At 42.4% G+C, this 17,706-nt stretch overlaps 2 protein-coding genes across 3 annotated transcripts in view; one reads left to right on the top strand and one right to left on the bottom strand.

Moving 5' to 3' along the window:
• Positions 1-17,706, bottom strand: part of DCST2 (DC-STAMP domain containing 2) — a 787,084-nt gene that overhangs the window by 105,239 nt on the left and 664,139 nt on the right. The gene's annotated exons all lie outside the window — the stretch shown is intronic.
• Positions 1-17,706, top strand: part of TTLL7 (tubulin tyrosine ligase like 7) — a 122,551-nt gene that overhangs the window by 68,228 nt on the left and 36,617 nt on the right. For both annotated transcript variants that reach the window (XM_075832914.1, XM_075832913.1), the window contains exon 14: positions 15,020-15,212. In XM_075832914.1, coding sequence (XP_075689029.1) covers positions 15,020-15,212 — 193 coding nt within the window. The remainder of the gene's footprint in view (positions 1-15,019; positions 15,213-17,706) is intronic.

Raw genomic sequence — 17,706 nt, 5'->3', positions numbered from 1 at the left:
TCACAGGCTGCAGCGGTCACATGGACTGCCGCGTCATCCAGGGAGGTCGGGCTGGATGCCGAAAGAGGGACGCGTCACCAAGACAACGGCCGGTAAGTATGAAATGCGTTTACTTTCACTAGGGAAAGTGCTGTCCCTTCTCTCTATCCTGCACTGATAGAGAGAAGGGAAGCACTTTTCCCGCAGTCCGCAGCAGCTAGTCCGCATCAATTTACTGCACATTTTGGGCAGATCCGCAGCCGTAATCCGCAACCCGGATTAGGTGCGGCATTGATGCGGACAGTTGCGGAGGAAATCCGCCACGTGTGGTCATGCCCTAAAACCAGCTCCGTATTTTCAGTCGTTTTTTGCTAAGCGTGTGAACATATCCTAACGGAGCGTTCCAACGCCGATGTGAATGAGGTCTAAGGCTTATACTCCTCATCAGAAAATGACCTGTGCATGTTTTTATGTTTAACATATTTTTGTAATTTTTGGGGTGATTTTTTTTTTGTTTTATTTTCCATGTTGTTATTGATATTAAAAAATATCTTAAAATATTGCAGTTCTCACAAGGAGCTTCACAGGAGGTTGACCGTTCATGTCACTGGGGGCGGGGAAAAAAATTATATCATTATCATCAGAGGGTGGGATTACAGTGAACGGAAACCGCTCTATTATAAAGCTTGGGGCAAAGAACACCGGTTCACACGATTGACAATAGGTAATGAGGACAGAGCAGCTCCTCCTCCCTCCTCCCGTTTTACCCTTTCATGGAAGCCAATAGGTCGTTCTTACCTTGTGTTCTTATACGCAGGTGTCTGCTGTGAAGTGAATGAAGCAAGATAGCTTCCCAATACTTAGTATAAATAATTATAGTATAAGAAAATATAAAATAGAGTAGAATACATTGAATCTCAAATACAAGGAGCCGGGACCAGGAACTTCCAGTGACCTACAAAAATCACAAAGGCAATAATAGATCAAAATAGTAAACTTTATTGAGTACAAAAAATCTGTAATATATCAAAAAGTCTGTAATAGTACACAACATATGATGCTAATATGCGGCAAGACGGAGGGCAACAGAGTCGTATAGAATAAAAAGGAGGCGACTGTTTGGATTTGTTCATTGTGAAGTCATATAAATATTAACATAAAGTGACTGTGTAGACAGACGGGCGTTTTGTAATCATTTGTTTATAATGGAAGGAATGGGGTCCGTTGGGGCTTTGTTGAGGTTTTAACAGCAAGAATAAAGCTGTACGCTGCGCTATTATTGCTGCTAAAGGTGACAGAATTCCAGACAGAATGCCCTATCACAGGTGTGAACCTAGCCTTAGGCAGTTTTGATAAATTAAAGGGGTCATGCCAATCCCCCGCCGATTCAGCGCAGATGCTCCAGCGGTTCCCCTGCTCTTTGTTTTCCAAGCAGCCGGCACGTGACTGCTGCAACCATCAGTGGCCTTAGCAGTTACATGACGTATTACTGGCATCATGGCTCCCATCGCTGAGTGGTGATGCCAGTAGTGCAGCATGTGACCGCTGAGGCCACACATGGGCCGCTTGTAAACAAAGACTGGTGGCGCCGCTGGACCGTGTGAGCTTGATTGGAAAAGAATTGGAGAGGTAGGTGAATTTTTTTTAATTTTATTTAATAACATTTGCTACTGTCATTTTTTATTTTATTTTTTTTTTTAAGTCATATAAACCTTTACTTGAGTAAAACCAGAAAATCTCTTTAGCGGGGTAGGGTTGGATGGGACTGTTGGGTACAAATAAGCTAGAAATATAACATTTGCAGCATCATGTATGAACATTTAGGGTATGTGCACACGAGAACTGTCTTTTACGTCTGAAAAGCTGTGCTTCATATGTCCTGCATATAATGTATATAAGTGTCCCGCATATAATGTATATAAGTGTCCCGCATATAATGTATATAAGTGTCCTGCATATAATGTATATAAGTGTCCTGCATATAATGTATATAAGTGTCCTGCATATAATGTATATGTGTCCTGCATATAATGTATATAAGTGTCCTGCATATAATGTATATAAGTGTCCTGCATATAATGTATATAAGTGTCCTGCATATAATGTATATAAGTGTCCCGCATATAATGTATATAAGTGTCCCGCATATAATGTATATAAGTGTCCTGCATATAATGTATATAAGTGTCCTGCATATAATGTATATAAGTGTCCTGCATATAATGTATATAAGTGTCCTGCATATAATGTATATAAGTGTCCTGCATATAATGTATATAAGTGTCCCGCATATAATGTATATAAGTGTCCTGCATATAATGTATATAAGTGTCCTGCATATAATGTATATAAGTGTCCTGCATATAATGTATATAAGTGTCCTGCATATAATGTATATAAGTGTCCTGCATATAATGTATATAAGTGTCCCGCATATAATGTATATAAGTGTCCCGCATATAATGTATATAAGTGTCCCGCATATAATGTATATAAGTGTCCTGCATATAATGTATATAAGTGTCCTGCATATAATGTATATAAGTGTCCTGCATATAATGTATATAAGTGTCCTGCATATAATGTATATAAGTGTCCTGCATATAATGTATATAAGTGTCCCGCATATAATGTATATAAGTGTCCCGCATATAATGTATATAAGTGTCCTGCATATAATGTATATAAGTGTCCCGCATATAATGTATATAAGTGTCCCGCATATAATGTATATAAGTGTCCCGCATATAATGTATATGTGTCCTGCATATAATGTATATAAGTGTCCTGCATATAATGTATATAAGTGTCCTGCATATAATGTATATAAGTGTCCTGCATATAATGTATATAAGTGTCTCGCATATAATGTATATAAGTATCCCGCATAAAATGTATATAAGTGCCCTGCATATAATGTATATAAGTGTCCTGCATATAATGTATAAAAGTGTCCTGCATATAATGTATATACGTGTCCTGCATATAATGTATATAAGTGTCCTGCATAAATGTATATAAGTGTCCCGCATATAATGTATATAAGTGTCCCGCATATAATGTATATAAGTGCCCTGCATATAATGTATATAAGTGTCCTGCATATAATGTATATAAGTGTCCTGCATAAATGTATATAAGTGTCCCGCATATAATGTATATAAGTGCCCTGCATATAATGTATATAAGTGTCCTGCATATAATGTATATAAGTGTCCTGCATAAATGTATATAAGTGTCCCGCATATAATGTATATAAGTGTCCTGCATATAATGTATATAAGTGTCCTGCATATAATGTATATAAGTGTCCTGCATATAATGTATATAAGTGTCCTGCATATAATGTATATAAGTGTCCTGCATATAATGTATATAAGTGTCCTGCATATAATGTATATAAGTGCCCTGCATATAATGTATAGAAGTGTCCCGCATATAATGTATATAAGTGTCCTGCATATAATGTATATAAGTGTCCTGCATATAATGTATATAAGTGTCCTGCATATAATGTATATAAGTGTCCTGCATATAATGTATATAAGTGTCCTGCATATAATGTATATAAGTGTCCCGCATATAATGTATATAAGTGTCCCGCATATAATGTATATAAGTGTCCCGCATATAATGTATATAAGTGTCCCGCATATAATGTATATAAGTGTCCTGCATATAATGTATATAAGTGTCCTGCATATAATGTATATAAGTGTCCGCATATAATGTATACAAGTGTCCTGCATATAATGTATATAAGTGTCCTGCATATAATGTATATAAGTGTCCCGCATATAATGTATATAAGTGTCCTGCATATAATGTATATAAGTGTCCTGCATATAATGTATATAAGTGTTCTGCATATAATGTATATAAGTGTCCTGCACTTCTTTGCTGAGGCAGTCATTTTACGCGTCGTCGTTTGACAGCTGTCAAACGACGACGCGTAAATGACAGGTCGTCGGCACAGTACGTCAGCAAACCCATTCAAATGAATGGGCAGATGTTTGCCGACGTATTGGAGCCGTATTTTCAGACGTAAAACGAGGCATAATACGCCTCGTTTACGTCTGAAAATAGGTCGTGTGAACCCAGCCTTAGAATTAAGTGGTTTATATGGGTTCAGCCAGTGAACTCCAACCTGAGGCTCTCCCGCTGTTAAGAGCCTACAACTCCCAGCATGCGCTGACAGCCGCCAGTGGATTAATACAAGCATGGTGGGACTAGGGCTGGGCGATTATCACTTAAATCAAAATTACATTTAATTGAACATGTAACCTAGATTACGATTAATAAACGATTATTTAGACCACACCCCTTTTGCATACCACGCCCCCTATTTGCATGCTATGCCATTGAATTAATACTTATCCCCTGAGCCTGCTGTATACTACTGTATATAATACACCCCCTGGCACTGCAACCACACAGTATATTGCCCCCATAGTGCTCCCCACACAGTGTAATGCCCCATAGCTGCCCCCACACAGTATAATGCACCTATAACATCCCCACACACACTACAATGCCCCTATAACCGCCCCACACACACTATAATGCCCCTATAACCGCCCCACACACACTACAGTGCCCCTATAACCGCCCCACACACACTACAATGCCCTTATAACTGCCCTACACACAGTAGAATGCCCCTATAACTGCCCCACACACACTACAATGCCCCTATAACTGCCCCACACACACACTACAATGCCCCTATAACTGCCCCATACACACAGTACAATGCCCCTATAACTGCCCTACACACAGTACAATGCCCCTATAACTGCTCCACACACACTACAATGCCCCTATAACCGCCCACACACTACAATGCCCCTACAACTGCCCTACACACAGTACAATGCCCCTATAACTGCCCCACACACTACAGTGCCCCTATAACTGCCAGACACACACTACAATGCCCCTATAACTGCTCCACACACACTACAATGCCCCTATAACCGCCCCATACACTACAATGCCCTTATAACTGCCCTACACACAGTACAATGCCCCTATAACTGCCCCACACACTACAGTGCCCCTATAACTGCCCCACACACACTACAATGCCCCTATAACTGCCCTACACACAGTATAATGCCCCCATAACTGCCCTCCACACAGTATAATGCCCCTATAACTGCCCTCCACACAGTATAATGCCCCTATAACCGCCCCACACACACTACAATGCCCCTATAACCGCCCCACACACACTACAATGCCCCTATAACCGCCCCACACACACACTACAGTGCCCCTATAACCGCCCCACACACACTACAATGCCCCTATAACTGCCATACACACAGTAGAATGCCCCTATAACTGCCCCACACACACTACAATGCCCCTATAACTGCCCCACACACACTACAATGCCCCTATAACTGCCTTACACACAGTACAATGCCCCTATAACTGCCCCACACACTACAGTGCCCCTATAACTGCCAGACACACACTACAATGCCCCTATAACTGCTCCACACACACTACAATGCCCCTATAACCGCCCCACACACTACAATGCCCCTATAACTGCCCTACACACAGTACAATGCCCCTATATCTGCCCTCCACACAGTATAAAGCCTCTATAACTGCCCTCCACACAGTATAATGCCTCTATATCTGCCCTCCACACAGTATAATGCCCCTATATCTGCCCTCCACACAGTATAAAGCCTCTATAACTGCCCTCCACACAGTATAATGCCTCTATATCTGCCCTCCACACAGTATAATGCCTCTATATCTGCCCTCCACACAGTATAATGCCTCTATATCTGCCCTCCACATAGTATAATGCCCCATATAACTGCCCTCCACACAGTATAATGCCCCTATATCTGCCCTCCACACAGTATAAAGCCTCTATAACTGCCCTCCACACAGTATAATGCCTCCTATATCTGCCCTCCACACAGTATAATGCCTCTATATCTGCCCTCCACACAGTATAATGCCTCTATATCTGCCCTCCACACAGTATAATGCCTCTATATCTGCCCTCCACACAGTATAATGCCTCTATATCTGCCCTCCACACAGTATAATGCCTCTATATCTGCCCTCCACACCGTATAATGCCTCTATATCTGCCCTCCACACAGTATAATGCCCCATATAACTGCCCTCCACACAGTATAATGCCCCTATATCTGCCCTCCACACAGTATAATGCCTCTATATCTGCCCTCCACACAGTATAATGCCTCTATATCTGCCCTCCATACAGTATAATGCCTCTATATCTGCCCTCCACACAGTATAATGCCTCTATATCTGCCCTCCACACAGTATAATGCCTCTATATCTGCCCTCCACACAGTATAATGCCTCTATATCTGCCCTCCACACAGTATAATGCCCCATATAACTGCCCTCCACACAGTATAATGCCCCTATATCTGCCCTCCACAAAGTATAAAGCCTCTATAACTGCCCTCCACACAGTATAATGCCTCTATATCTGCCCTCCACACAGTATAATGCCTCTATATCTGCCCTCCACACAGTATAATGCCCCTATATCTGCCCTCCACACAGTATAATGCCTCTATATCTGCCCTCCACACAGTATAATGTCCCTATATCTGCCCTCCACACAGTATAATGCCTCTATATCTGCCCTCCACACAGTATAATGCCTCTATATCTGCCCTCCACACAGTATAATGCCTCTATATCTGCCCTCCACACAGTATAATGCCTCTATATCTGCCCTCCACACAGTATAATGCCTCTATATCTGCCCTCCACACAGTATAATGCCTCTATATCTGCCCTCCACACAGTATAATGCCTCTATATCTGCCCTCCACACAGTATAATGCCCCTATATCTGCCCTCCACACAGTATAATGCCTCTATATCTGCCCTCCACACAGTATTACGTCCCTATATCTGCCCTCCACACAGTATAATGCCTCTATATCTGCCCTCCACACAGTATAATGCCTCTATATCTGCCCTCCACACAGTATAATGCCTCTATATCTGCCCTCCACACAGTATAATGCCTCTATATCTGCCCTCCACACAGTATAATGCCTCTATATCTGCCCTCCACATAGTATAATGCCCCATATAACTGCCCTCCACACAGTATAATGCCCCTATATCTGCCCTCCACACAGTATAAAGCCTCTATAACTGCCCTCCACACAGTATAATGCCTCTATATCTGCCCTCCACACAGTATAATGCCTCTATATCTGCCCTCCACACAGTATAATGCCTCTATATCTGCCCTCCACACAGTATAATGCCTCTATATCTGCCCTCCACACAGTATAATGCCTCTATATCTGCCCTCCACACAGTATAATGCCTCTATATCTGCCCTCCACACCGTATAATGCCTCTATATCTGCCCTCCACACAGTATAATGCCCCATATAACTACCCTCCACACAGTATAATGCCCCTATATCTGCCCTCCACACAGTATAATGCCTCTATATCTGCCCTCCACACAGTATAATGCCTCTATATCTGCCCTCCATACAGTATAATGCCTCTATATCTGCCCTCCACACAGTATAATGCCTCTATATCTGCCCTCCACACAGTATAATGCCTCTATATCTGCCCTCCACACAGTATAATGCCTCTATATCTGCCCTCCACACAGTATAATGCCCCATATAACTGCCCTCCACACAGTATAATGCCTCTATATCTGCCCTCCACACAGTATAATGCCTCTATATCTGCCCTCCACAAAGTATAAAGCCTCTATAACTGCCCTCCACACAGTATAATGCCTCTATATCTGCCCTCCACACAGTATAATGCCTCTATATCTGCCCTCCACACAGTATAATGCCTCTATATCTGCCCTCCACACAGTATAATGCCTCTATATCTGCCCTCCACACAGTATAATGCCCCTATATCTGCCCTTCACACAGTATAATGTCCCTATATCTGCCCTCCACACAGTATAATGCCTCTATATCTGCCCTCCACACAGTATAATGCCTCTATATCTGCCCTCCACACAGTATAATGCCTCTATATCTGCCCTCCACACAGTATAATGCCCCATATAACTGCCCTCCACACAGTATAATGCCCCTATATCTGCCCTCCACACAGTATAATGCCCCATATAACTGCCCTCCACACAGTATAATGCCCCTATATCTGCCCTCCACACAGTATAAAGCCTCTATAACTGCCCTCCACACAGTATAATGCCTCTATATCTGCCCTCCACACAGTATAATGCCTCTATATCTGCCCTCCACACAGTATAATGCCTCTATATCTGCCCTCCACACAGTATAATGTCCCTATATCTGCCCTCCACACAGTATAATGCCTCTATATCTGCCCTCCACACAGTATAATGCCTCTATATCTGCCCTCCACACAGTATAATGCCTCTATATCTGCCCTCCACACAGTATAATGCCTCTATATCTGCCCTCCACACAGTATAATGCCTCTATATCTGCCCTCCACACAGTATAATGCCTCTATATTTGCCCTCCACACAGTATAATGCCCCATATAACTGCCCTCCACACAGTATAATGCCCCTATATCTGCCCTCCACACAGTATAAAGCCTCTATAACTGCCCTCCACACAGTATAATGCCTCTATATCTGCCCTCCACACAGTATAATGCCTCTATATCTGCCCTCCACACAGTATAATGCCTCTATATCTGCCCTCCACACAGTATAATGCCTCTATATCTGCCCTCCACACAGTATAATGCCCCTATATCTGCCCTCCACACAGTATAATGCCTCTATAACTGCCCTCCACACAGTATAATGCCCCATATAACTGCCCTCCACACAGTATAATGTCCCTATATCTGCCCTCCACACAGTATAATGCCCCATATAACTGCCCTCCACACAGTATAATGCCCCTATATCTGCCCTCCACACAGTATAAAGCCTCTATAACTGCCCTCCACACAGCATAATGCCTCTATATCTGCCCTCCACACAGTATAATGCCTCTATATCTGCCCTCCACACAGTATAATGCCCCTATATCTGCCCTCCACACAGTATAATGCCTCTATAACTGCCCTCCACACAGTATAATGCCCCATATAACTGCCCTCCACACAGTATAATGTCCCTATATCTGCCCTCCACACAGTATAATGCCTCTATAACTGCCCTCCACACAGTATAATGCCCCATATAACTGCCCTCCACACAGTATAATGTCCCTATATCTGCCCTCCACACAGTATAATGCCTCTATAACTGCCCTCCACACAGTATAATGCCTCTATAACTGCCCTCCACACAGTATAATGCCTCTATATCTGCCCTCCACACAGTATAATGCCTCTATATCTGCCCTCCACACAGTATAATGCCTCTATATCTGCCCTCCACACAGTATAATGCCTCTATAACTGCCCTCCACACAGTATAATGCCTCTATATCTGCCCTCCACACAGTATAATGCCTCTATAACTGAAGAGGCAGATACAGTTGAAACCGGGGAAAAAAAAAATCTAAAACTGAAATGCACATGATGATGTCGGTTAATTGCGCTGAATTTCGGTTTTGGTTATTTTTCGATTAATTGCCTGGCCCTAGGTTGGAGACTCCTCAGCTCCTCCTCCCTCTCCCTGCACAGTAACCTCTGTGGCTCTCCAGCAAATCCACCCTGTGTGAACATACCCTAAGGGTATGTTCACACGGCGGGGGTCCGTAACGGCTGAAATTACGGGGATGTTTCAGCCTGAAAACATCCCCGTAATTTCAGCCGTACCGGCATGTGCAGGCGCTTGAACGCCGCGTCAATTACGGCCGTAATTAGCGCTGCTATTCATTGGAGTCAATGAATAGCGGCTCCAATTACGGCCAAAGAAGTGACAGGTCACTTCTTCTACGCGGGCGTCTATTTACGCGCCGTCATTTGACAGCGGCGCGTAAATATACGCCTCGTGTGAACAGACAAACGTCTGCCCATTGCTTTCAATGGGCAGATGTTTGTCAGCGCTATTGAGGCGCTATTTTCAGGCGTAATTCGGGGCAAAAACGCCCGATTTACGTCCGTAAATAGGCCGTGTGAACATACCCTAAAGGTCTTAACTAAAATGTAAAACAATTGGACATCGTCAATATATGCAACACATGTTTAGCACAGCTGTCCTCTCACCCTAAACATGAATCCACTAACTACTTCGGATGTTCTACAATATGTCCCATATCTTTGTCTTTTGTTTTTATTGTTTCCCTCTTTTCTTCATATTTATTTGCTTTTGGTGCCTTTTCTGAATTCACAGTATCAGGCCCAAGTCCTAAACTTTGTTCAAGTTAATACTTATATATACACATTGATAAACAGAAAAAACAATTCTAAGGCCCTGTTCACATGGAGCTTTTTGGCGCGTTTTTTGCAGCGGAAACCGCGGCAAGTAATGACCGAAATTGCCTCTAATTGATTTCAATGGGAGGTGGAGGCGTTTTTTTCCCAGGAGCGTAAAGATATGCTTGCGGGAAAAAGAAGCGACATGCTCTATCTTGAGGCGTTTCCACCTCAAAAACCCCATTGAAATCAACCGGAGATGGAAAAAAACGCCGCAAACGGCCGTGGCTTTTTTTTGGCGCGTGTTTTTGATGTGTTTAATAGCAAAAACCGCTGACGGGTTTTTCCTTTGCCTGTTGAAGAATGAGGTAAAAAAAAGTGGCAAAATACGTGGCAAAAAAACGCTTTTTCCAAGCAGAATTTTCTGCCTGCAAAAAACTCAGTGTGAACAGGGCCTAATACATGTGCAAGAGATATTTTCGATAATGGATTGTCCTACTGTTATTGACAGTCTGATTTGAACCTTTGTTGTATTATTACTTTATTTTTTTTTCTTCTCTAAAAATCGGAATAAAATGTTTGTTTGTTTTTAAAAAAATCTTCCAAAACCTATAAACCCAACGATATTAGCTTCGTGTCTAACAACCATGAATACAGTAGAGTTTCCTGACAAGCCGGTAATCCAGTTGTCTGTGTTTACAATGTCAGTCTCTATGACTGATGAAATCGGATTTAACATGATAGATTTAAGGTAAAATTGTGAGTGCTAAGGTGTATTTTTAGTGTGGAGATGTTGGCTTTGGTCAATTAAACAGCTTTTAGCTGAATGCTCCTGTTTTGTGGAAACTCCGTGAACATCTCGGACAGGAATAGTAACAGGAGACATCAATCAAATCGGATAATAATTCAGCGGCGCTGCCAGCGTGCCCGTCTCTGTGTTTTTTTATGTTTTTACAATCCTGTCTATTCACTGGAAGTTCATCCATGACTGAAGCAGGTTTAGTAACCTGCTGAGAACACTTTAGTCGTTTAATGGTTATTAAATGGTTGTGAAATGGTGCTAATCATGTATAAGCCATATTCTCCTCTTCCCTTCTGATGAGTGTCCTGAATACTAATGGATCTCCACGTAGAGGCGACACCGCTAACAATTCAGACGTGAGGGGTTATTCTGAGACCCCAATCTTAGGACTTGATCACCTGCCATGTGGTCTGTGTGTTTTTGATGATCTCTGTCTTAACAGATGTTTTTGCCCTCTCCCCCCCTATGGTAGTACGCGTGCATTGCTCATATATGAAATTATTGGGTAATTACTATATGCGGACTACAATGTGAATGCATACTTACCAACATATGAATCTAAAATCTCACATTTGTAAGCCCACATGAGAACGCCCCTTTTTATGCAAGTATGTAAATGGCAATGACCACCTGCAAGAAAACCTATTACCTAGTTACCATAGATACATAGATCATGTCACTTGTTTTCGGTAATATCAGCCAAATTTTCTGTGCATCTATAAAAAGCTCTCCTGTGTGGTGTAGTATAGAGGACCTGTCAGTTCTCCTGTGTGGTGTAGTATAGAGGATCTGTAAGCTCTCCTGTGTGGTGTAGTATAGAGGAGCTGTCAGCTCTCCTGTGTGGTGTAGTATAGAGGATCTGTCAGCTCTCCTGTGTGGTGTAGTATAGAGGATCTGTCAGTTCTCCTGTGCGGTGTAGTATAGAGGATCTGTCAGCTCTCCTGTGTGGTTTAGTATAGAGGATCTGTCAGCTCTCCTGTGTGGTGTGGTATAGAGGATCTGTCAGCTCTCCTGTGTGGTGTAGTATAGAGGATCTGTCAGCTCTCCTGTGTAGTATAGTATAGAGGATCTGTCAGCTCTCCTGTGTGGTTTAGTTTAGAGGATCTGTCAGCTCTCCTGTGTGGTGTAGTATAGAGGATCTGTCAGCTCTCATGTGTGGTGTAGTATAGAGGATCTGTCAGCTCTCCTGTGTGGTGTAGTATAGAGGATCTTTCAGCTCTCTTGTGTGGTGTAGTATAGAGGATCTGTCAGCTCTCCTGTGTGGTGTAGTATAGAGGATCCGTCAGCTCTCCTGTGTGGTGTAGTATGGAGGATCTGTCAGCTCTCCTGTGTGGTGTAGTATAGAGGATCTGTCAGCTCTCCTGTGGGGTGTAGTATAGAGATCTGTCAGCTCTCCTGTGTGGTGTAGTATAGAGTATCCGACAGCTTTCCTGTGTGGTGTAGTATGGAGGATCTGTCAGCTCTCCTGTGTGGTGTATTATAGAGGATCTGTCAGTTCTCCTGTGTGGTGTAGTATAGAGGACCTGTCAGTTCTCCTGTGTGGTGTAGTATAGAGGATCTGTCAGCTCTCCTGTGTGGTGTAGTATAGAGGAGCTGTCAGCTCTCCTGTGTGGTGTAGTATAGAGGATCTGTCAGCTCTCCTGTGTGGTGTAGTATAGAGGATCTGTCAGTTCTCCTGTGCGGTGTAGTATAGAGGATCTGTCAGCTCTCCTGTGTGGTTTAGTATAGATGATCTGTCAGCTCTCCTGTGTGGTGTGGTATAGAGGATCTGTCAGCTCTCCTGTGTGGTGTAGTATAGAGGATCTGTCAGCTCTCCTGTGTAGTATAGTATAGAGGATCTGTCAGCTCTCCTGTGTGGTTTAGTTTAGAGGATCTGTCAGCTCTCATGTGTGGTGTAGTATAGAGGATCTGTCAGCTCTCCTGTGTGGTGTAGTATAGAGGATCTTTCAGCTCTCCTGTGTGGTGTAGTATAGAGGATCTGTCAGCTCTCCTGTGTGGTGTAGTATAGAGGATCCGTCAGCTCTCCTGTGTGGTGTAGTATGGAGGATCTGTCAGCTCTCCTGTGTGGTGTAGTATAGAGGATCTGTCAGCTCTCCTGTGGGGTGTAGTATAGAGGATCTGTCAGCTCTCCTGTGTGGTGTAGTATAGAGGATCCGACAGCTTTCCTGTGTGGTGTAGTATGGAGGATCTGTCAGCTCTCCTGTGTGGTGTAGTATAGAGGATCTGTCAGCTCTCATGTGTGGTGTAGTATAGAGGAGCTGTCAGCTCTCCTGTGTGGTGTAGTATAGAGGATCTGTCAGCTCTCCTGTGTGGTTTAGTATAGAGGATCTTTCAGCTCTCCTGTGGGGTGTAGTATAGAGGATCTGTCAGCTCTCCTGTGTGGTGTAGTATAGAGGATCCGTCAGCTTTCCTGTGTGGTGTAGTATGGAGGATCTGTCAGCTCTCCTGTGTGGTGTAGTATAGAGGATCTGTCAGCTCATGTGTGGTGTAGTATAGAGGATCTGTCAGCTCTCATGTGTGGTGTAGTATGGAGGATCTGTCAGCTCTCCTGTCTGGTGTAGTATAGAGGATCTGTCAGCTCTCCTGTGTGGTATAGTATAGAGGATCTGTCAGCTCTCCTGTGTGGTGTGGTATAGTATAGAGGATCTGTCAGCTCTCCTGTGTGGTGTAGTAAAGGGACCTGTAGCTCTTCTGACATGTCATTCTGGAGCATTTTTTTTCCGTACAACTCTGCATTATCCCATTCCTCTGTTATTCCTTTTGAAAATGTAGGGCTAAATGAACAACTGGTGGTTGACACTGTCAGCACTGATTGGACAGTATGAGGGTCTATTCATATTGTACAGTCAAATCAATGTTTACTGCCGCAACTACCGTGAAATTGTGTCAGAATTCTGCAGTTTTTGTAAAATCACAATATTTTGCCGTGTTTTCTCGGTAGTCAAGGCAATAAACCATTTCACCGTGTGCTTACACCCTTAGAGTGGAGATCTATCATGGTTCTCTTCAAGCCTTGAGTAACTTCAGTAACTTAAAAATGTTAAATCTTGTGTATATATATCTTTATATTATATCTTTCTTATCTTTTCTGCGGCATTGACTTATTTTTCAGGGTATTTTTTTATTCTGTGCGATGTACAAAAAAAATCTCATGTTGCCACCTGGGAACAGTGTGCAAGCTGCTGTTGACAGATCGATATTTATCATGTATTACTATGATACTACTCAGAGTACATGACCGTGTACTATTTATTTACTTGCCATTTTTACAAAAACACAACAAAAACTCTGCAAATATCAGGACCGAAAATGCCACGCGTAAATATACCCAAACTTTTTTTTACCAAAGCGAAACAAATCTACCCACAATCCAGTAATCTATTGTGGTCTCCTGGTTGCCGTCATCCTTTTCCAGGCAGCCAGGACTGGAAGTGCTGGAGGCAAGTATGAATACGTACCTCCAGCTCATCACATCTATGCAGGTAACAATGCTGGATCTACAAAAGACTGTGGTAATCCAGGGTTGTCCCCAGGCAGCCATGTCACCCAATGTCCTAAATAAAGCTAAAACATTCTTAGTTTTTAGCACTTAGAGTCATGGCTATTTATTTACAAAGCATCATTGGAATAAAAGTAAAAGCACAAAAAGATTTACGTAAAGTAGCTGACATACTTGCTGATGGTTTCCATGTATAAGCAGGAGATCATGTTTCTACACTGTAAAAAAACAACTACTCAGATCTTCAGTTTGGCCCTGTCAGCCGCCTTGGCAGTACGAACTATCATCATTCTATGTATTCTACTGCCATATTAATCAGATTTTTGTAGAAATGAACTTGTAGAATGTCTTTAAACACAAACATTTTCTGATATTTGCTCTCAATTCCTGTCCTGTAAATAGGATTCTTTATGTTGCAGACGTTGTCCTCTATGCCGGAGTGTACACAGACCTCGAAGAAGAAAAGCTACAGTAGTTCTAACAGCAGCAGCTCCGGTGGTGACAGCAGTTCTGACACCGAGGACGAGAAATTAGTGAAAGAGAAGAAGGTTTCCTACGACCTGGATGAGCCGAAGTTCAAACCAATGGAGAGGTCCAGGGCGTTCAGATCTGGTAACGCTGATTCCTACAGAGACTCGCTATGGCCACATATTCTCCAGCCTTTTGTCGTCTGGCGTTGACAACCACCATTGAGAGACAGAAATCTACTCAAGGCAGTTGTCAATTCTCTCCCCACAATATTAGAGATGAGCGAATTTCCAGAAATTTGTTTCAGGTCCGATTCAGTCGAACCGGCTGCCAGATTAGATTTGGTCCAAATAAATTCATTGCGAATTATAAGTGCCCTGATTGCCTTGAAAAGTGGTATATGACACTCTGAGGTCTTCTAGGGCTGTATCTAACCCCATTCAAGCTCTTTAACGCTAAGACAGCCTTAGTAATATTAAAGTGACAGCAACATATATGGCTATTGGTAAACGGATGGTAGTCGGTGATATCAAACAGCCTGTTTAAAAACACACTGCACTGTTGTGTTTTCCAGTACTAAAGTTAGGATAGTCCATCAAAATTTTATCACAGCAGCAGTCCGTATGTATATGTGTGGCAGGTGCTGCAGCTTAGTCCCATTAACTTGCTGAAGCGTTGGGACCCCTTTGTTCTTAGCGGGTTCAAACCCGAGACCAATGCTAATCTGTAGATTGAATGGTCCTTTTGATTGTTTACTCAGGCCGATAGGGAACCCCTTTCAGTAAATAGGAATTCTGTTCTTCAATGTGGAAACTGTCTAAGGTTCTGTTCACATCAGATTTGACGGGAAGAATAGTGCCGCATGCAGCGATATTCTTTCCGCCAAAACGACGGACACCACAATGGAACACATTAGTCATTGGGTTCTGTCATATACTGGATCCTTCTTTGCGCGGCGGTTTCCGTTATAAACATAAACCACAAAGCAAATGTGAACAGAGCCTAAGCAATCGTAAGACTATAATAAAGCTCTATGGAGGCTGTACTGTAGGGGTCTGATCTAGCGCTATAGATAACAAGTTCCATCCTATAGTTCCTTTCATTGTTATTAGATACATATCGAGGACAATTTCTACCTGGGTACCAGGTGTATGGTTGAGTTTAGGGACATTGACCCAATATAACGTATGGAATCCAAGAGACTGTGCCATATTGAAATATATCAGGATAATAGATTTACATGTGTAAATTATAATACATGTGTGGCGTAAATTATAATAAATTTGTCCGGCCAATGTGGCGCCGCCCCCTTTTGAGAAGCCACACCAATTTCACAAAAATTGGTGGGGTCAGCATAAAAAGGCCAAAAGTCGTAATTTGGGCACTTTTGAGCCCTTTTGCGACTCTTCTACACCAGGAAGCTACCGTAGAAAGGTTGATAAAGCCCCGCCAGTGTATCTGTCATGTGTATCTGAAATTAGATTTCCATATATTTGCATAATTTAGACTCACATTTCAGCTCCCATCTTTTTCTCAGCCGGGATCCCAGTGTCCATTAATCACGACGACCCTTAGCACATTAAATGAAGCGTGGCTGTGTACACCAACGCAGTCAGGGACATTTATTTAATCTAGCACTGGAAATGTCTGACTTCCTAATTCCTCCCAGTTTTATTAGTGATCCAGCTATTATATCACATTTCCGGACCAATTGATTGCTGTGTACACTGGTTCCTTTATTATAGTGCTATGATTGAGTGATTCCAAGATTTCGTATTGGTGCCGTGCTTATAATCATGATCTAATGTAACCTCCTTTCCATCAGTATCAATTCCACATCTTTGTCAAGTATTTTAAGGGGGTTCTTGTGCCATTGCTCTCTCATCCCTGTTCACAAACCTGCCTCATCACTCCAATCATTATGACTTCTCTCGTGCTGCACCCATCCTCTGGAATGCTATACTTTGCACTAGTAGACTCACGCCTAACACACAGACATAATTTATTTAATTACAGTAACCACCTCAGCCCATGGCCCATTTTCTTTGTTAACCCCTTCAGGACTGAGCCTGTTTTGGCCTTCAGGACGAAGCCGATTTTTCAAATCTGACATGTGTCACTTTATGTGGTAATAACTCCGGAATGCTTTTACCTATCCAAGCGATTCTGAGATTGTTTTCTCGTGACATATTGTACTTTATGTTAGTGAAAAAATTTGGTTGATAAATTCAATATTTATTTGTAAAAAACACCAAGATTTGGAGAAAATTTGCAAAAATTAGCATTTTTCTCAATTTAAATGTATCTGCTTGTGAAACAGATAGTAATACCACACAAAATAGTCACTAGTTAACATCACCCATATGTCTACTTTATGTTTGCATCGTTTTTTGAACATTGTTTTATTTTTCTAGGACGTTACAAGACTTAGAACTTTAGCAGCGATTTCTCATATTTTCAAGAAAATTTCAAAAGGTGATTTTTACAAGGACCAGTTTAGTTCTGAAGTGGCTTTGAGGACCTTATATATTAGAAAGTCCCCATAAATCACCCCATTTTGAAAACTGGACCCCTCAAAGTATTCAAAACAGCATTCAGAAAGTGTATTAACCCTTTAGGCGTTTCACAAGAATTAAAG

Source organism: Rhinoderma darwinii, chromosome 7, assembly GCF_050947455.1.
Source record: "Rhinoderma darwinii isolate aRhiDar2 chromosome 7, aRhiDar2.hap1, whole genome shotgun sequence".
Taxonomy (NCBI): domain Eukaryota; kingdom Metazoa; phylum Chordata; class Amphibia; order Anura; family Rhinodermatidae; genus Rhinoderma; species Rhinoderma darwinii.
Note: the sequence above shows the minus strand (reverse complement) of the source record. Positions and strands in the feature narration are given on the sequence as shown.